Source organism: Lithobates pipiens, unplaced genomic scaffold (genome assembly GCF_037356315.1).
Source record: "Lithobates pipiens isolate NorthernLeopardFrog02 unplaced genomic scaffold, aLitPip1_a1.2 Scaffold_8, whole genome shotgun sequence".
In the NCBI taxonomy this organism is placed as follows: domain Eukaryota; kingdom Metazoa; phylum Chordata; class Amphibia; order Anura; family Ranidae; genus Lithobates; species Lithobates pipiens.
The window spans coordinates 636,390,084-636,411,113 of NW_027507903.1; the positions used below are offsets into that span (position 1 = coordinate 636,390,084).

The 21,030-nt window shown below is 43.4% G+C and overlaps 2 protein-coding genes across 2 annotated transcripts in view; both read right to left on the bottom strand.

The window, feature by feature from the left end:
* LOC143961567 (toll-like receptor 13) overlaps positions 1-21,030 on the bottom strand; it is a 152,466-nt gene that overhangs the window by 76,090 nt on the left and 55,346 nt on the right. The window lies entirely within an intron of this gene.
* LOC143961565 (uncharacterized) overlaps positions 1-21,030 on the bottom strand; it is an 82,468-nt gene that overhangs the window by 24,583 nt on the left and 36,855 nt on the right. Inside the window, exons 6-12 of the mRNA XM_077470873.1 lie at positions 19,091-19,350; positions 17,186-17,296; positions 15,060-15,117; positions 7,772-7,939; positions 6,576-6,829; positions 1,490-1,600; positions 1,332-1,389 (exon numbers count right to left, since the gene is read on the bottom strand). Of these exons, the coding sequence (XP_077326999.1) occupies positions 1,332-1,389; positions 1,490-1,600; positions 6,576-6,829; positions 7,772-7,939; positions 15,060-15,117; positions 17,186-17,296; positions 19,091-19,350 (1,020 nt within the window). The remainder of the gene's footprint in view (positions 1-1,331; positions 1,390-1,489; positions 1,601-6,575; positions 6,830-7,771; positions 7,940-15,059; positions 15,118-17,185; positions 17,297-19,090; positions 19,351-21,030) is intronic.

Here is a 21,030-nt window from a genome sequence, read left to right on the forward strand (position 1 = left end):
CAAAGAAGGTCTGGTAGCTGACCCGATGGGTAAGTGATTACAGTATATGGATTCTGAGTGATATGGCGGCCCTCGACTCGACCCTGCGGACCTCTCCTCTTCCTTTCCTAGTTTCTTCTCTTCTTATCTTTCCTTTCTTCTCTATCTATTCCTATTATGATTTTGAAGCTCTTTCATACTTAAAGCGGGAGTAAACTCAGTTTAAAAAAACACTTACATTCCCGGCATGCCGGAAATGCTAACTTTCACATTGGTTGTCCTCTCAACCAAACTTTCAAACCATCCAATGGCTGGTTTTATAACTGATCACATGTGCAGCATTATGGCAGTTGAAGAATCATTAGTGGCCAAGATGGCAGCTTCCTTGACTGAAAATTATAGAAGGGTTTACTTCCACTTTAAGAAGCTAATTCTAATAAACCATACCATTAATATGCGTTATTGTTATAGTAGTAATTATAGTTGAATATATCATTTACATTGCATTGAATATATAATTTTGAGCTTCATTACTTCTGTTGTATATTATGTACTTAACCTATTGTCAAACACTCTATTGCAGTGATGGCGAACCTTGGCACCCCAGATGTTTTGGAACTACATTCCCCATGATGCTCATGCACTCTGCAGTGTAGTTGAGCATCATGGGAAATGTAGTTCCAAAACATCTGGAGTGCCAAGGTTCGCCATCACTGCTCTATTGTATGTTCAATTAAATCTTTTTGACAAGCGAAATAGAATGGATGGATATTGGAAATAGCAAACTAGTTTAACTCTCCTTTATCGATCAAATACTGAAATATCAGTTTTGGGTGGACTGACCTTTCAAAGTGGATGTAAAGCCTTACAAACCACTCTGACCTACAGGTAAGCCTAGATCAAGGCTTACCTGTAGGTCCAAGAAATATCTCCTAAGCCTATACGGTTCAGGAGATATTTACAAAAAGACAGCCACCGCTGTCTACAGCGGCACGCAGGCGCACTGTTCAGGCCACAGATCGCGGTGATATGCCACTCGTGTCGGCTCCCATGAGCATGGGTGGGAGTGACGTCATCGCGGCTTCGGCGAATCACAGCGCCGGAGCAGCGAGACCCGGAAGTCACTCCATGATACATGGCAGTGCCAAAGAGGAAGACGGAGGATCGCTTCGGGGGCTTCGTTCTCAGGTAAGTTATTCATAATGAGCTAGTATGCTATGCATACTAGCTCATTATGCCTTTGCCTTACAGGTTGTGTTTTTTTTTTTTTTTATATTGCCTTTACTTCCACTTTAACTTGCTGCCAATGTTTCACTTTTCTTGACAGTTTGAAGATGTGTTTGGTGTATTACCTTTTTCTCGTTGGTAAACTTTAATGGCCCCCAGGTAAAATGAACTGTCATTCTTGTTCTACAAAAAAAGAATAGTAAAAAAAATATATATTTTTACCTGTATGTCTCATATACCCATTAAAAAGCACCCCCACACCCCTAGCCTGTACCCTCCGTACCTCTCTGAATATCAAGCTAAGATGTCCTTTTGGGAAGGTCAACGTCAGCTTTGTCTTGTTGGCATTACAACTTCCAGAGGCCTCTGTTATTGGAGGTGGTGGGATGGTGACCTGATAAACACAAAGCACACAAGAACTAGTATAAAGAGACCAGAATGGGAGCTTAAAAATGCTTTTCTGTTTATTATTTGTTGTGTAGGCATTTATTTTAAACCTATTAGCAAAAGTGATTCACAGAGATAACTGATTTCTAGTAATCCAACACCTAAGCATCCAATCAACAACCGTATGATATCTAAATTCTAAAAGGTAGCATGGAAAAATCACATATAGGGAGAAGTAATGTATTATGGGAAAATTCCCCCAGAGGGGTTTTTTAGCAGTGAAGTGAATGAATAGTGGATACATTTGGAAAAAATGTGTTATTTATTAAAAGTTATTGGCATACAAGGTTTCCAGAATAGTCAAAATATGAGCTCTAATGGGGGCATGCCCGAAAGTGCAAAAGATGCAAAAACAGAATTGTACATAACATTACATGACAAAAATGTCTAATATTTGACAATATCTGACGCGTTTCAACCCATTTCATTGGGTCTTCTTCAGAGGATAGCTTTGCTGCAAAGAAACTGCATTTAGCACATCAGATTGAAAAATGCATAAATGACTATATTTATCCATCAGAATGCATATGCCTCCACTGTGGGGACACTCATATTTTAGTGTTAGGACCACAGATATCAGGGTGCCGTGAAGGGGCTCTGTGGCTTACGCATGCATTTGCAAATGCATGTGGACTAAACCCCTGTTTTTAACGCACTGTTAGACAGGTTAATTTGGTTGTCTGCGAGCTGGTGGTAAGTAGGTTTGGGTTTTTTCCTGGGCATTCTCCAGGTCTTCTTGTTATCTGTTTCAGCCTTCCAATGCCGCTTACTGCTATAGCCAGCTATAGATGAAGGCGGTGGGGAGTTTTTTGTTTCATTATCACGTTGGTGTTTGTATTGGTCCAGCAACGCACCAACACCTTTGCAGCCATAGTGGAATTTTCTGGGTGCTTGGTGTGCTCCTGTACCTTTAAGAAGGGGTGGGCTCCCCTTCAGTCCACCTGCCCTCATCTAACCATCAGAATGCTTGTGCCTCCACTGTGGGGACACTCATATTTTATAGTGTTAGAACCACAGATATCAGGGTGTCATGACGTGGCTCTGTGGCTTACACATGCGTTTGCAAATCCCTGTTTTTAACGTACTGTTAGCCCTTGTACACACGGTCGGAGATTCCGACGGAATGTGTCGGATCGGATCGTTTTGTCGAATATTCCGAATGTGTGTGGTCTCCATTGGACTGTTTCCGTCGGACCAAATTTTCCAACTTGCCGGAAATATTTTCCGACAAAATGCTCCGATCGGACATACTCCGATCATGTGTAGAGAATTCCAATCGGACAAAGTGCCACGCATGCTCAGATCAAATTCCAACACCAAAGCTATTGGCTACTAGCCTGAACGTAGTCCCGTCGTAACGAAATAACGTCATCACATTCTGAACGATTGGATTTTCCGACAAATTCGTCCGACACTGTGTGTATACAACAGTTTCGGACCAAATCCGACGGATTTGGTTGTCGGAATCTCCGACTGTGTGTACAAGGGCTTAGAGAGGTTAATTTGGTTGTCTGCGAGCTGGTGGTAAGTAGGCTTGGGTTTTTTCCTGGGCATTCCCCAGGCCTTGTTGATAAATTACTATATGTACACAAAATGGCCACCTCACATAGTTACCAATATATGCGGTGGGGACCTCCCAACCAAGATTTCCTTAAGAGCTGTCAGATAATCCTTATTCTTAGTCAGATAATTCACTCCTTGATTATTTCCCGCCTTGACTACTGCAACTCTCTCCTTAATGGCCTACCCTTTAGCAGGCTATCCCCCCTTCAGTTTATTATGAATTCTGCTGCTAGACTAATACACCTCACTAATCGTTCCGTGACTGCTGCCCCTCTCTGCCAATCTCTTTGCTGGCTTCCCTTACCTCACCGTGTAAAATTCTAAATATTAATATAATAGTAATATTAATTAATAGTAATATTCTAACCATAACATACAAGGCCATCCAAAACATTGCCCCCAGCTACATCACCAACCTCATCTGCAGATATCGCCCAAATCGTACCCCCTCTGCTTCCCCCAGGACCTCCTGCTCTCCAGCTCCCTTGTTACCTCCCCTCATGCTCGCCTTCAGGACTTCTCCAGAGCCTTTGCCATCCTCTGGAACTCCCTGCCCCAGTCTGTCCGACCAGCTCCTACCCTGTCCACCTTTAGGAGATTCCTGAAAATGTATTTATTCAGGGAAGCCTATCCCACACCCACCTAACAACTGTCCCCGAGCCATCCCCATCAAATAATTCTCTGCAGCTATTACCTTTTGTACCACCACCCCCTCCCTTTAGAATGTAAGCTCTATGAGCAGGGCTCTCCTGTACCTTTTGTACTGTACTGTAATTGTGTTTCCCCCCTATACATTGTAAAGCACTGCATAAACTGTTGGCACTATATAAATCGTGTATAATAATAATATAATAATAATCCCACGAGATTCAAGGTCAGATAAAACCCCAGATGGAGACGACAGCACGCGAATGCGGCTTACACAGAGTCACACGTTTGTATGCCCCCCCAGGGCACATCAGGCCGGGTGGGGTCAACACCTGCGGCAAAGTTCGAGAGAGTAAATTTGTAAAATATATAACAAGTGGTGCCTATATAGAATTTTAGAATTTTAAACTTGATTCATTCATGCCCTCTTCAGAGCTCATATTTTAACTATTATGGAAACATTGTATGTCAATATCTTTTAATAAAGAACGTATTTTTCCAAATTTACTAAATTAATTAAATTTTTTCAATATCTACTATTCATTCACTTCGCTGCTAAAAAACCCCTCTGGGGGAATTTTCCCATAATAGTTTCTAAATTTCGTGTTCGGCGTGAAACATGTCAGCGGCTGTGCAGTTAGTCTGTTTACCAGCCTAGATGCTATGATTTTAATTACATTTTTGAAATAAAGTTGAATAATTCAGAGTGCGGCTATCCAGCTACATGTTTTCTACTTCAGTTCCTGTTGCAAAAAGAGCCGGCACCCTGTGGGATTGTGGAGACAGCTGTTTTGGGAGAAGTCATTACCTTGGAGCGGTAATTCTTTGTCTTTGTGTGTTCTTGGGGAGGTTGAATAAAGAAAATAAAAAGGAATGGTGTGTACCAGGCTTTAGCTACCACATAATAGCCACTAGCTGATAAAGGATGGGAAATTGCTACTGTTTCCGCCAATTATAATTGCATGCTGTTGTAATATTTATGGCCAATGCCTTTTGCTGGCAGCCCAGTTCTATGATCTCAGTACATGAAGAAGTTGGTTTGGTAGATGTGGGTTGTGATAGAGCAATTTAAACCAATCATAATTTATGTGACTAGAAAACAGAATTCAAGATATGGATATTTTTACATAATTACATTGGTACTTCTTGGACCATTGTATCTATGCATATACCATACCAGTGGGATGCCTGTAGAAGCTGGAACTCGCTGTAGTAAACACCCCTACTCCAGGGATCGCCACTAGCTTCTGTGACATCACCGATCCACCCCATCCAATCAGAGAATTATTTTGCAATCTGTGGGAGAATGGAACTAGGCATAGGATCCAGAAGCTAGGGGAGAGCCCTGGAATAGTGGGGTCTACTACAGTGCGTTCCAGCTTCTACAAGGATCCCACAGGTATGGTATATTTATAGTTACATTGGTTCAAGGTTGACCAATGTAACTATGTAAAATAATCATACCTGGAGTTCTTCTTTAACCTCTAGAGATCCGCGCTATAGCCGAATGACGGCTACAGCGCGGACCTGCTTTGCTTTTTTACCTGCACGAGCGGCCTGCGCGCTCCCTGAGGGGCGCGCGCGGCACGCTCTGTGATCAGCGAGTCTTTGAGACTTGCCTGATCATAGATCGGAGCAAGGGGTCGATCCTGACCCCTTACCACGTGATCAGCTGCCAGCCAATGACAGCTGATCATGTGATCGCAAGAGAGCCAGTAATCGGCTATTTTTCCTCCATGCGCTGACAGCGAGAGAAGAAAAAAAAAAAGCCGATCACCCGCGGCGTGATCGGGACATCAGGCCCGATCACGGCCAGATCATCAGTGCCCACCTGCCCCCTGCCAGTGCCACCCATAAGTAGGGGAAAAAGTGAAACAAATTAGTGCCACCCATTAGTGCCCACAGTGCTAATTATCAGTGCCCACAGTGCCATCTATCAGTGCCAACAGTACCACCTATCAGTGCCCACAATCTTCCGCAAAAACAGTGCTGCACCTCAGTGCCACATATCCGTGCCCATCAGTGTCATCTACCAGTGCCCATCATTGCCCATCAGTCCCATCTATCAGTGGTACCCATCAGTGCTCATCCATGCCATCCATCCGTGCCACTCATATGTGCGAGCCATCCGTGCCACCCATCTGTGCCATCTTATCTGTGCCCATCTTTGCCCATCAGTGCAGCCTTATCTGTGCCCATCAGTACTACCTTACCTGTGCCCATCGGTGCCACCTTATCTGTGCCTATTAGTGCCACCTTAACTGTGCCTATCAGTGCCCAACAGTGCAGCCTATCAGTGCCCACCAGCGCCGCCTCATCAGTGCATTTCAATGAAGGAGAAAAATGACCTGTTTGCAAAATTTTATAACAAACTATTAAACATGATTTTTTATTTATTTTTATTTTGCATCTTTTTTTGTTTGTTTAGCAAAAAATAAAACTCCCAGCTGTAAATAAATACCACCAAAAGAAAGCTCTATTTGTGGGAAAAAAATTATAAAAATTTCATTTGGGTACAGTGTTGTATGGCCGCGCAATTGTCATTCAAAGTGCATCAGCGCTGAAAGCTGAAAATTGGTCTGGGCAGGAGGGGGGTTTAAGTGCCCAGTAAGCAAGGGTTTAACCTTCTTTACTGACATTGGTCATTGAGCCAACCTCTAGATTGTGCTGAGGACCTCTTTCAAGTTGCTGAGATATGAGCACTAACTTACATTTACAAACTTGGACGTGTTCCGTGTTATCATGAAGACCGCCTTTATTCTTAGACAAACTGCAGATCTGCAAATCACAAAGTAGTCTGTGGGAGACGGAAGCACTTGTGTGGTATCATTTTTGTGTGGCCTGGTGGTAATAGCTTTTGTGTAGCATTTGGTAATTTTGTTAATGCAACTGATATACTTCAATGTTGTTTTACTATGCATAATAATTGGTCTTGGTATGACGGCATGACTGTCTCCAAGGTATTCTGCAATAAAAAGACAATACCGTCAGAGCCTCTATGACTTAAAAATATGACAGATGGTTTCTATGATTTCAATTATAACATACACATTCTGAAGCAGATAATATATCTTCTCAATGAGTTGGACAGAATAACCTTTTGATGAACCCACAACCACAGGTGTGCGCATTTTTTAAACTAAAATTAGCTGGAGTGTCTGAGGCTACACTATTGGGAATTGGATGTGAGTTTTTCTCGCATCCAATTCGCATGTCAGGAGATTATGACCGGCTCTCAATGTAGCCGGGTCACACATCTTCGGAAGCGGCTGCAGAGCAAATTGCACAGGTGTCCTGTGCGTCTTCTTGTCCGAATTCAGCCAAAAATTCAGACCGAAATCAGATCTGAAACGGTGAATAGGGACCCCTGCTGTGAGCCGCACCGTACGGCAGTGCGAACCCCTAAAAGTTTGTTTGAGCTTCATGGTTAATCAAGGTAACTTCCAGAGTCTGCTGAATGAAGACCAGGGGAGGTGGAGATGAGGGACATGGGAGTGCTTAGAGAGATGCAGTATCTGTAGGAGTTCTGTCCTCTTCTCTGCTACAGACTGCTGACAAGGGGGGTGGTAGAGACAGGTCTCTCTGCAGCCTTGTGAATGGTCTCATAGTCTTCTCGGACCTGTGTGTGTCCCAGAAGACTGCATGGGAAAGAGGGGTGATGAACTTCTGGCTCAGATCACCCCAGCGATCTGACCGGAAGTGGGGTTGGTTACCTGTTAAAACCAGGTAGCCGCTCCCCCTCAAAAAATGACAAATGTGAAAGTGGAGGTGGAGGATGCAAACAAGCGGAACTTCCCTTTTTGGGTGAAGTTCTGCTTTAACTGGGGAATTCAGGACACCATGAGATAAAGGTGCAGGTAAAATACTGCTTATTGAGTGTTAATATATTCATCCCAGAATGCTTTACCACTTCTGAAATTGTCCCCTTCCAGATAGAAGGCCTGAACCCGGACTTCCGTGAGCACAATTCTCACAGTGGGAATAATCTTCAAGTTCACCTTTTTACAGATATAAAAATACCCATGGAGGGTTCTCAAGGCTTTAACAGCCTTATAAGCACTTAAGTAGATCACACCTGTAGAGAGAAAAAGACAAACACAAATTATGTATGGTTGAGAGATGATATATATATATATATATATATATATATATATATATATATATATATATATATATATATATTGTATAAAACAAGGGTGGACATGGCATGAGTTACTATACCTTCTTAGACCTATATACAAGAAGAACAGCTGAGGACCATCACCCAAAGAAACAAGAACAAGTCTGGCTGTTGTGTAGCAAGGTAGTAACACTGCTTTTAAAGTTCAATTCATTCCCAGTCCATGGTTGATTTCTCTGGTACAACTGTGTACTATGGTCATGGGGTTCTCAGACCATCCTGGTCTAACCAGTACTGTTATCAGGGGCGGACAGACAACTCATGGGGCCCCCGGGCAATAGGAGATTATGGGGCCCCCAGGCAATCAGAGATTATGGGGCCACACAGTATACACACACAGTATACAATCACAAAGTATACACAGACATGTTTCTATTGGCTGAGAAGGTACTGGAGGGGTAAGGCAGCTATAATCTCAGAATCTTTAGACCAAAAGGATGTCGATAAGGGACATTTCAGAGACAGATGTAAAAAAAACACAGATTTTTACACACTGTCCCTGATTTTACTGAGGCTGGCAACCCTGATGGGGGCCCCTAATGGCCCGGGACCCTCAGGCAGTGCCCAAGTGGCCAAATGGTCAATCCGCCCCTGACTGTGATGTACCACCTGGCACCCAGCCTGGGTCCCTCCATCAATCTACAGCTTCCTCTATTCTGGAACCAGAAACTAGGTATTAAAGCCAAATATTGCACCCACGAACTAGACAACACTAGCTTAGGTGCAAACTGAAACTGACTTTATTGTAAACTCACACAAAATCAGGTAAGCACTTGATCATATTATCTTAACAATGCAAACTGTAAACAGTAATATCAGTATAAGGTAATGAGGGAACCATCTTGTTAGAGACATCCATTTTGGGTAATGGAAAATTACTGCTAGCATGACATAGAAACCTATTGCTTAAGGTCATATGTGTTTTTGCTTGTACAAGGTATTTAGAATTATCACAAGGTTAGTTATCTGTTCAGAACAGATGGATGCGGTTAAGCTACTTCCCTTTCTAAGAGCAGAAGTAACTTCATGGCGTTAGACCACAGGCCTATCTTGTATCACACCTAAGAAACATTCTAAACTGTATATATATATATATATATATATATTTAGCTTTTGCTGCTAGGCAGAAATATTGCTTGTGCAAAAAACCATGATGACGTAGTAAAATATACTATCTTGCATATTTTATGTGGCAGTCCCTGATTGGCTAAACCACAGGGCTGTGTTTTAGCTCAAACTGCATAAAACTACTGTATGTGCTCCAATAAACCCACAGTCATTATTCACGTACAATCGTGTATGTGTGGTGTCTGTCCACCGGTGATCGGGACCTCCGCTCTTCCATCCTAGCCTAGGCTACCAGGGGTATTATTAAGAAGACGAGCACCTAACAATCAGTACATCAACTAAACAGCTAATATAAACACATAAGCATCCCACAAGGGTTTGGTAACAAGGTGAAGTACTAGCAGACAGACAGAAACAATAAAACACTCAACACCCTAAATGGAGAAGAGGCATCTGTCATTCCACCATGTGTGGGTCGACATACCTAAAAAAATGTGGACAAACAAGAAGATGGTGAAATATACACCAAAAGAAAGTAGGTATTAAGTGACCCCAAGCGGTATGCAAAATGATAAAAATACAAATTTTATTGGACTTGTTTATTAGTATCAACACATGGTAAAATGTCAAAACCCCCACCCGACACTGCAATAACAACGTTGGTATTTAAAATAACACTAACCACACAGGGCCCAGTCTTGCTTCACAACATTTAGAGAGAGGCAAATGATCACCTTCAAGCGTTGAACATCATTCATATCATTAGCTCAACAGAGCATTTAATATTTTACCAATATCATGGCATGTGACATGTAGGGGCTTATTTGAAGAGCAGTATATTAGCCTTTATCAATGGACGAACAATCAGCAAAATATCCTTGTATATGATGAGTCCAGAGATGGATATGGATGTTTCTCACTTGCTAATACTGAAATTTTCCCCTTGAGAGTATTAGAGATGTAAAGGAGAAAAAATTGTAGCTGCGCTAACGGTGATTGTCACCAACACCTTAAAAACTGTGATTAGTATGTAAATTATCCCAATGGTTAAACATTAAAAAGGTGATGAGTGAATCATTGAATTAGTAAATTAATAACAAATATGTTCCCACAAAATTGAAATTAATCAATAAATAGATAAATATATAAAAAAATATAGAAATTCATATGGTTTGAGTATAGAGTGGGAGACTCATGGTTAGTTGGTTAGACATTCCTAGAGTCTAATCCATCCTGGCGGCTTACGATCCAGGGCGGCGTCGTGGAAGGCAGCAGCCGGCAGCTCTCCAGCTCAGACTGCTACCAACACCGGTCTCCTCTATCTCCTTATTCATTCAGACTTCTGCACATGCACAGTTTGCGTTCTACTCTGTACTAAGCAACGATAGTCCTTGGCTCTCATTGAACCTTGCTGTGTATTAGCAAGAGACTTGAGGGCCCCATGTGGCGTACCATGTTTCCAGGTTCCAAAGAAGCCCACCAAGACTGAGTGTGGGCAAAACATCTCAACCATGGGGTACACCATACGAGTCCCTTAAGTCTCGCACTAATACACAGCAAGGCTAATAAAGCAAATTATAGCAGGAGACACCAGCATCAGGTTGTTTTGAGCTGATTGTTTTAGCATCTATTCTGAGTCTAAGAGGGGGTTAAGCAGTCATTGCTTATTTGGGCACAGAGGCCCCAAATCTGTATCCAGCTCCTAGCTTCCCAAACGCTGTGTGTTTTGGGGGAGACATAGACCCGAATCCAAAGCAAAAGCACTCCAAGGGTCCCCCAGGCACACCCCTCCTAAAGAATAGAGCTCCCTCAAAAGCCAGGGTCCAGAGTGAGTAGGAAAAAGGCTACCCTGCAGTCCCCTCCAAAAGCCCCTGTCTCAGTTGGGTTTGTCACAAGTACTTCTCACAACCACCCTCAGGCTTAGCTAGTCCATTACCCCACTGTGACCCCAATGCAAATGACTATTTCCAGGGGACATCCCAATTTAGTTAGAGAAATTAGCAATAATTTCAATAGTTTACTGAATAATCAATGTAAAGGACACATCAGCCTCAAATGAGGAGTGATGGCATACAAGTTTAAGGTTGCAAACAGTCCATAGAGAATAGAGACAAGATGAGAGGAGAGGTCTGTATCTACTGTACATGAGGGGTGTCTAAGCGTCTATCATGTCAAAACAGAGGAATTTGAGTAGTCCTAAACTGCAAAGTCTTCTCACACCATGGACTTTCCACCAACTGAAGATCACTGTGGTCAAAGCCTTGTGACCACATTCTGAGCCAGATGGTCTAACATCACAGGGAGTACGGAAGACTAGTAGCTCAAAGTTTGGTCTGAATTTTTGTCTGTTCAGGTGTGCATCCAAACAATGGACTTTTTATTTGTTTGGTTGGAGCTGAACATCATGTATAGTAGTAGTACAATTACCGCTACGGTTTTAGACAGCTTCCTTGCTGTCAATGGAAACATAAAAAACACAGAAACAACTGGTGCTGGCACATTCTGCATCCTTGGAAACCAGTGACGTCACCCAGCTCCATTGACTTACCATTTAAACAAAGGGGCATAGTTAAGGCCCGTACACACGATCAGACTTTTTGACAACAAACATGCAAATTAGCTGTTTTGGAGCAACATCCGACCGTGTGTACGCTCCATCGGACAAACATTTTTGGTTTTTATCAGACTTTTGTTGGCTGTGCGAACGGACAAACTTTCTGTCAACAAAAGTCCGATGGAGCAAAGTCTGATCGTGTGTACAGAAAACCATAGGACTTTTGTACAAAGTAAAAACAGGCGTGCTCAGAACCAATGCAAAAGATCAGACAACAATACAGAAGTTGACCAAAGGTGGCGGTAAAGAGCAGAAAAAACACGTGATTTGGTGCAAGTTGGCTGAAAAAGTCCTGCTGTGTGTATGCTTAACAAGTTCAGGGCCAACGCCCTTTGTACAAAAATCCAAGGGTAAATTTGTACAAAGTCCTATCGTGTGTATGAGGCTTTAGAGTGACATCATTAATCACTTATGGCCACATGGCCATTTTTAGGCAATGACATTTATTATTATGGGTGTGGCTATATTTGATCAATGACGTCACCCAGAAGAACCTGCCCCTTTGTTTACATTTTGTGGCGGGGCTTCAAAATGTGTCATTTGGAGTCAGTGTCAAGATCCAATGTGTCTGCCGGTGGAATTCTTTTTCTTTTGGTGGTTGTGGTGTCATTTATCATGATTGATGTGGATCTGCATCTAAAGACAATGTGATTGATGATGGATTTACATTGTGGGACTTTCTTTTTTTAATAAAGGACTTGTCAAAAACTGTGTAAGGGCTTGTTCATTCATTCACTAAATGAATGGATACATAGGGACATATAAATGGAGCCTGCGTATCCAGGACTGTGCTCCTGTGCCTACATTTCGATGGAAGTAAAAAGTTGGGAATTTCTCCTCCTTATAAATTAATAAAAAGGGTTTGGAAAATTCAGTTTCATTGTATTGAGAAGGAAATCACTGAGAGAATTAAACACTATAGGCAATGGGTGAGGATATTAAGGATATTATAAAGGGTTTTTTTTGGTACACAGAAATTAGGTACACTTTATTGGAGGAATTTTTGATGGAAGTAAAAAGTTTCTGTTTAACCACTTAAGCCCCGGACCAATTTGCACCCAAAGGACCAAGCCCCTTTTTGTGATTCGGCACTGAGTCACTTTAACTGACAATTGCGCGATTGTACAACGTGGCTCCCAAACAAAATTGGCGTCCTTTTTTCCCCACAAATAGAGCTTTCTTTTGCTGGTATTTGATCACCTCTGCAGTTTTTATTTTTTGCGTTATAAACAAAAATAGAGCGCCAATTTTGAAAAAAATGTAATATTTTTTACTTTTTGCTATAATAAATATCCCCAAAAAATATATAAAAAAACATTTTTTTTTCCTCAGTTTAGGCCGATACGTATTCTTCTACATATTTTTGGTAAAAAAAAATAGCAATTAGCGATTATTGATTGGTTTGCGCAAAAGTTATAGCGTTTACAAAATAGGGGATAGTTTTATAGCATTTTTATTATTATTTGTTTTTTTACTAGTAATGGCGGCGATCAGTGATTTTTATTGTGACTACGACATTATGGCGGACACATCCGACATTTTTGACACATTTTTGGGACCATTGTCATTTATACAGCAATCGGTGCTATACAAATGCACTGATTCCTGTGTAAATGACACTGGCAGTGAAGGCGTTAACCACTAGGGGACAATGTAGGGGTTATGTGTGACGTTATGTGTTTTTTTTTATTGTAGGGGGGCGTGGCCTGGCATGTGACATCACTGATCGTCCTTCCCTATAAAAGGGAACAGATGATCGGTGACAGCCACACTAGGAAGCACGGGGAGAGGTTTGTTTTCACAGACCTCTCCTCGTTCTTCAGCGCACGTCCCGCGGCCACGGCCACGGAGCACAGGACTGGGTCGGGAGCGCGCCGCCAGTGGCGCGCTCCCGACCCACGGCTGGGCACTTAAAAAGCAACACACAGGTATGTGCTTGTGCCCAGCCGTGCCATTGTGCCGACATACATCGGTGTGAGGTGGTCCTTACGTGGTTAAAAGTGGTTATTTCCATCAAAGAGGAAAAGAAAACAAAAAAAAGGGGGGGGGGAATAAATTTACAGTGAATTTTTCAAACCCTTTTTATTAATTTAGAAGGAGGAGAAGTTCTCAACTTTTTACTTCCATCGAAAATTCCTCCAATAATGTACCTAATTGCTGTGTACCCCCAAAAAAAACCCTTTATAATATCCTTACCCATTGTCTATAGTGTTTAATTCTCTCGGTGACCTCCTTCTCAATACAATGAAACTGAATTTTCCAAACCCTTTTTATTAATTTATAAGGAGGAAAAATTCTCGACCTTTTAATTCCATCGAAAATACCTCCAATAAAGTGTACCCAATTACTGTGAACCGCAAAACCTAAAAAAAAAAAAAAAAAAAAGGGGGGTGACATAGTTGGGGAGCGGTGGCTCACCTAATTACTTCCCATACAGTTTACATAAACCTGGGTTTGTCTAAATTCCAACCAACTCCTCCAAATGCTAGAAAATTTTATTTCTGAGTTATTTTGCATCTGTATTACTTCTTCCATTAACCTAATTTTGTCTACCTCCCTAAACCAATCCTTTATTGTCAGGACTGTACTTGACGTCATAGGCGGCTCTCTAATTAGGCAAATTAGGCGGTCGCCTAAGGCCTCACACTCACAGGGGCCTCGCAATCACCTAATTTGCCTGATTAAAGAGCTTGAGATGGGTAGGAATAGCAGAGCCCGGGTGGCTGGACGACGAGGTGAGTAGCAGAGCTCCCGCCTCTACTGCACTGACTGCTCTGTATCACACTCCCTGCCTGTGTGCTTGGCCGGTGATCACCGGCTCCTCCGAGTCGCTCTCTCCTTCCCCATGCAGCACCACTCAGCCCCTTCTCCCCTAAGAACAGGGACCCCTTCTCACCAGGGGACAGGGGCCCCCATCTCCCCTGGGGACAGGGACCCCCTTCTCACCTAGGTACTGCACTGATAGAGACAGAGCACTGACCCCACACAGAGATGCAAGGAGAGAGAGAGAGAGAGAGAGAGAGAGAGAGATGACACCTGTGTTGAGATAGAGGACACTGAAACCAGCACTTTAAGGCTCTTAATATATGCAATGTATGCAGTAAATTTTTATCGCTTGAATTATTTTTTCCATTAAGCGCGTGAGTGGGGCCTCATGTCTAAGTTATGCCTAAAGCCTCACAAAGTCTAGAGCCACCTCTGCTTGATGTCCATTGTTTCGTAATTAAAATGTGGGAATATAACTGTTAGTGCAAATAAAAAAAATGATCACAGACCGTATCCGACCTTGTTGGAAAATATCCTGGCAGTTTGAAGTTATGTCTGGTGTATTACCTTTCTCCCATATGTAAAGCTCAATGGCCCCCAGGTAAAAAAAACTTTCATTCTTGTTCTAAAAAAAAATACAAAAATATGCATTCCTGTAAATACAATTTTTATTACAGTATACAGAATTCCAAACTGTCCATCTGATATTGGCTGATAGCAGAAGGCCAAATAGCTTCTCTTATTAGAAACAGCTTCTCCTGATACCGTTCTGGCAGTGGCGGAATTATAGGGGTCGCCAAGATCGCCATGGCGACCGGGCCCCTTGCTGCAGGGGGCCCGAGGGCCCCCTGTGCTTCTGCGATAGGAGGGAAGGCTGAGAGGAGCTCACAATCATCAGCCGAACTGAAATCGGCACTGTGCGGCAGCTCCTCACATTAGGCTTAGTGAAAGCAGTGTGTGCTCTTTGTCTCCCCCTAGAGTGCAGTACCCGTCAGGAAGAGGTAAATGTCTGCTGTTTTTTTTAATAAGACTATCTACTGTATTTGTGTTTGTATGTGTGTGTGTGAGCATGCTTGTATGAGTGAACATGCTTGTATGTGTGTGTGTGTGCATGCTTGTATGAGTGAACATGCTTGTGTGTGTGTAAGCATGCTTGTATGAGTGAACATGCTTTTATGTGTGTGTGTAAGCATGCTTGTATGAGTGAACATGCTTTTATGTGTGTGTGTGAGCATGCTTGTATGAGTGAACATGATTGTGTGTGTGTGTGAACATGCTTGTATGTATGTGTGTGTGAGCATGCTCGTATGTGCGTGTGTGTGAGCATGCTTGTATGTATGTGTGTGAGCATGCTTGTATGTGTGTGCGAGCATGCTTGTATGTGTGTGTGAACATGCTTGTATGTGCATGTGTGTGAGCATGCTTGTGTGTGCGTGTAAGCATGCTTGTGTGTGTGTGAGCATGCTTGTATGTGCGTGTGCGTGAGCATGCTTGTATGTGTGTGTGAGCATGCTTGTGTGTGCGTGTGAGCATGCTTGTATGTGCGTGTGAGCATGCTTGTGTGTGCGTGAGCATGCTTGTATGTGTGTGTGTGTGTGTGTGTGAGCATGCTTGTATGTGTGTGTGTGTGAGCATGTATGTGTGTGTGTGTGAGCATGCGTGTGAGCATGCATGTATGTGTGTGTGTGTGTGTGAGCATGCATGTATGTGTGTGTGTGTGTGTGTGTGTGTGTGTGTGAGCATGCATGTATGTGTGTGTGTGTGCGAGCATGCTTGTGTGTGTGCGTGTGAGCATGCTTGTATGTGTGTGTGTGAGCATGCTTGTATGTGTGTGTGAGAACATGCAAGTATGTATGTGTGTGTGTGTTCATATATGTATGTGTATGTATGCATGTGTCATGGGCTATAATAGGCTTCAAAATAGGTGAACTGCGAGCTCCATGCTTGACGCTCACAGTCTACCCAGCCAGGTGTGTTAGAAAAGTGAATTAATATTCACTTTCCTAACACTGAACCGCCTCTCCACCAATCAGGTGTGCGGGTCTTTTACCCATCACTTGATTGGCTGAAACGATAGACACAGCTATTGGACGCCCATCAGGAAGAGAGGACGGGAGATGAGGATGGCAGTAGCTGCATGGAGGACCCCGCTCATGGCCGTTACCTGCTGCCCCACCAAGACAGGGTAATTGGCGGGCAGACAGTGAGCGGGCAGTGGGGATTCACAGTGGCAGCATTTGATGGGCACAGTAGCAGCATTTGATGGGCACAGTGGCAGCATTTGATGGGCACAGTGGCGGCATTTGATGGGCACAGCGGTGGCATTTGATGGGCACAGCGGCAGAGTTTGATGGGCACAGTAGTGACATATGATGGTACAGTAGTGGCATTAGATGGTACAGTGGTGGCGTTTGATGGGCACAGTGGCTGTAATTGATGTTTTTTAAATCGGTTCCTTTATATGCAGCCACCCACTTGGGACTGGGCCCTGGTGTTCCACCATCAGGCTTGGAGAAAAGAGCCCTGTCCAGAGGTTGGGGTGGGGGGCCGCCATGGTTTCCTGCATCGGGGCCCTGAAGGTTCTAGTTACGCCACTGCGTTCTGTCATAACTTCCGTACCTGATGGACCATTTGTGATTCTTTAGCCATATTTTACCCTCCGTGTCCCATCTACCCATCACACCTCCACTTACCTCTTCAAATATCAGGCTAAGACGTCCTTCTGGGAAGGTCAATGTCAGCTTTGCTTTGTTGGCACCACAACTCCCATTTGCCTTTGTAATCGGAGGTGGTGGGATTGTGACCTGAAGAATACAAGGATCAGAGGAAGTATAAAGTAAGTATAAAAAGAAATTCACTGAGCTTACTGATATGTAGCAAAATGAAACCTAAACCAATGGTACTATAGAGTAATCTTTTTACAGTCCGATCCCCATCCCAGAATTGTGATAGCCCCCATCTACAGTCTGTGCTTTGTGTATATCAGGATCAGTCTGTATATAGAGTGATCGAAAAAACTCATACAGGTGGGGGCTAATAGAATGCCTGCAGTACCTTATATGTTTCCTTGAAGAATAAAGTTAGGACTCAGGGACTCAGGGATTGGAATAGGGACCTGCTCCAAAGGTCAGAAGGCTTGTCCCCAGAGGTCAAGGGTCAAGAGCTGTGGCTGACCCACCCCCACCAAAGTGTTCTGCCTACCCCAACTAAGTCGGGGGTAAGCGTTAGGGAGTTAGGGTTAGGGCTTTAGGGTTAGGGTTTTTCCCTTGAAGAACAAGGTTAGAACTTAGGGATTGGAATATGGACCAGCTCCAAAGTTTAGAAGGCATGTCCTCAGAGGTCAAGAGGCGTGGCAGACCCACCCTCACCAAAGTGTTCCGCCTACCCCAACTTAGTCGGGGTTAGGGTGTTAGGGTTAGGGCCTTAGGGTTAGGGTGTTAGGGGTTTTCCCTTGAAGAACAAGGCTAGGACTCAGGGATTGGAATAGGGACTTGCTGCAAAGCTCAGAAGGCATGTCCCCAGAGGTTAAGGGTCAAGAGGCGTGGGTGACCCACCCCCACTAAAGTGTTCCGTCTACCCCAACTAAGTCGGGGAATGAACAAGTTTGGGAAACCTGCACGCAGTTATAAGATTTATTATCCATGTCCCAATGCCCTGGTAACCCTGTATATCACCTCAGAAATGGAAATCCTACAGATGTTGGTCTGGTAATCCTAGGTTTTGATGGAATAATCTGCATGGCTAGATTTGACATTGTTCATTGGCATTGACTATTAAGCCTGTACAACGTTTCAGTTATTCCCAGGATTTATGCCAAGTTGCTGCGTCTACTCCTCAGTGCCTCCCTCCCTGCTCCCAGCCAATACGGTCAATTCTCCTCTCGGCCAATTGGGTTGTAAGACCCGCTTCCTGTTTGGCTGAGAGGAGAAGCAGGAAGAAGATAGTGAATATTCATTTGCTATTTTCACATAACTGGGTGAACTCAGGGCGCAGTGCTCTGCATCCTGAAACCACCCTTTTTTTAAAGCCAATTAGAGCCTAGAAAAAAAACAACAATACCATCCATTCGTCTGGCACCCTGCAAGTAGCTTAGGCCGCGTACACACGGGCGTCAAACAATACGACAAACAGTCCGCTCAAAATTTGCATGAACGGACTTGACCACACACGATGAACGAACAGTCTGCTGAAAGCGTGAGCGATGACGTGAACGGCACGTACGACGGGACGAGAAATTCGACGTCCAATACACAGCAATGCAACCTTCGCCATGTAAATCCTTTCTGAGCATGCGCGAAACTTAGTTTGTCGAACAAGCCTACACACGAGCGGACTGTCCGCTCAAACCAAGTTTCAGCGGACTGTCTTACGGAAATTCCGAAAAACTTTGTTCGTCAAACTGTCCGCTGAAACTGTCCGCTGAAGCCCACACACGAGCGGACTGTCCGCTGAAACACTGTTCAGCGGACAAAGTTGGGCGAAGAGTCCGCCCGTGTGTACGCGGCCTTAGGGGTTGGGCGCATGGATTAGTGGGGGGGGGGGGCACCCCTGATCCCTTCATGGACGGGCCACCAATGTATAAATAAGAGCACACTTACATTTACAACCTTGGGGAAATTGAGCATTATCATGAAGATCGCTTTTATTTTCAGACAGACACCTGATGTGCCAGTCAGGATGTACTCAGTTGGAAAGGGTGGAGGAGGTTTTAGTCTGGTATGATTGGCGTGTAGCACAGTGGTACGAAGTGTGGTGTGACATTTGCTAGGTTTTTTTCGACAATTGACACACTCCATGGCTGTTATATTCTGCATAGTAGTCGGTCTTGGTGTGACAGCTTGATTTTCACCGACACAATCTGCAATAAAAATTGATATGAAGACAGTCAAGTGACATCACAACAAAAGCTACGGCCTAAATTAAATACTAAAAAAAAATATTTTTAGTGAATAACGCACAGACTTTTTGTCATGCATAATAAACAATGACTTTGTTCCAACTCTCTTGGTTCACAGGCAAAGAAAAATATAAAAAGAAAATTTTCTTTTGTAAATTAAATTATCCCAGTAGAAGAAATGTTCTAGCCCCCCTGATCCTAAACTGGGGCTAGAATCGAAATTTCATTTATGGTTGGGCTGTAGACAGCTCAGACTGATTGTACTGTGTGACAGTGGGGTCACTTTGGACACAGGGTGAATAAAAGAAACCCCCGATATGGTCTGTGATAGCCATATTCAAGGCTGTATAATACATTGTATATAAATTGGATGTATACTGTATGTGGGGGTTAAGTATCATTGCTGTGAGGAATTAAGTTGTTTTGCATTTCTATTGTTCATTTAAGTCTGTCCTTGTGTGTATTGTAAAGTGCCAGATAGGGATGAGCTTCGAGTTCGAGTCGAACTCATGTTCTACTCGAACATTGCCCGTTCGCCTGTTCAGCGAACAGTGAACAATTTGGGCTGTTCGCAGCAAATTCGAAAAGCCGGAACACCCTATACAAGTCTATGGGAGAAATCTAAAGTGCTCATTTTAAAGGGTAATATGCAGGTTACTGTCCTAAAAAGTGTTTGGGGACCCGGGTCCTGCCCCAGGGGACATGGATCAATGCAAAAAAAAGTTTTAAAAACGGCCGTTTTTTCAGGAGCAGTGATTTTAATAATGATTAAAGTGAAACAATAAAAGTGTAATATTCCTTTAAATTTCGTAGCTGGGGGGTATCTATAGTATGCCTGTGAAGGGGCGCATTTCTGGTGCTTAGAACTGTCGCTGCACAAAGTGTCATTTGTGCAGGAAAAAAAGTCCTTTAAAATCACTTGCGGCTAAATTGTCGGGTCTCCGTTTTTTTGCATTGATCCATGTCCCCTGGGGCAGGACCCAGGTCCCCAAACACTTTTTAGGACAGTAACTTGCATATTACCCTTTAAAATGAGCACTTTAGATTGTGAACGTTCGAGTCCCATAGACTTTAATAGGGTTCTAAAGTTCACACGAAGTTTAGGTCTGTTCGCAGGTTCTGGTGCGAACCGAACAGGGGGGTGTTCGGCTCATCCCTAGTGCCAGACAGACTGGCTGCTAACCCTTTGTGAAAAGATGTGTATTGGGTGGGATCGTTTGAAGCCTAGCAGACGTCTTGGGATGTGTGGGTGGAGCTGGGCTCTTGTTCATGTTAAAGCATGTGCCTTGAATTGTGTATAAAGTTACAATGTTGGTCTTTAATAAAGTCTTTTCTACTACAGAAGGGACAGAGTGCGTCTCGTCTTTTTGCCAGAGGGGTCGGCTCCTATAGGAAAGGGTCGTTTAGCTGTGGATATTGGTAGCGAGTGGATGTGTGTCCAGAAGAGGGAACATCGTAAACGGCGTTAACCCCCTTTATATTAGGGGAGCCGTTACATACAGTTTATCTGATCTTTCCCTAATCTCAACTGGGTTCTACATTTCTCAGTGTCGCCTGTAGGTGTCTCTGGAACAACAGGCCAGTATGAGATAGTACAACTAGGTTGAGGAATGAATATTTATTCTTCTTCCAGCCAGCTCA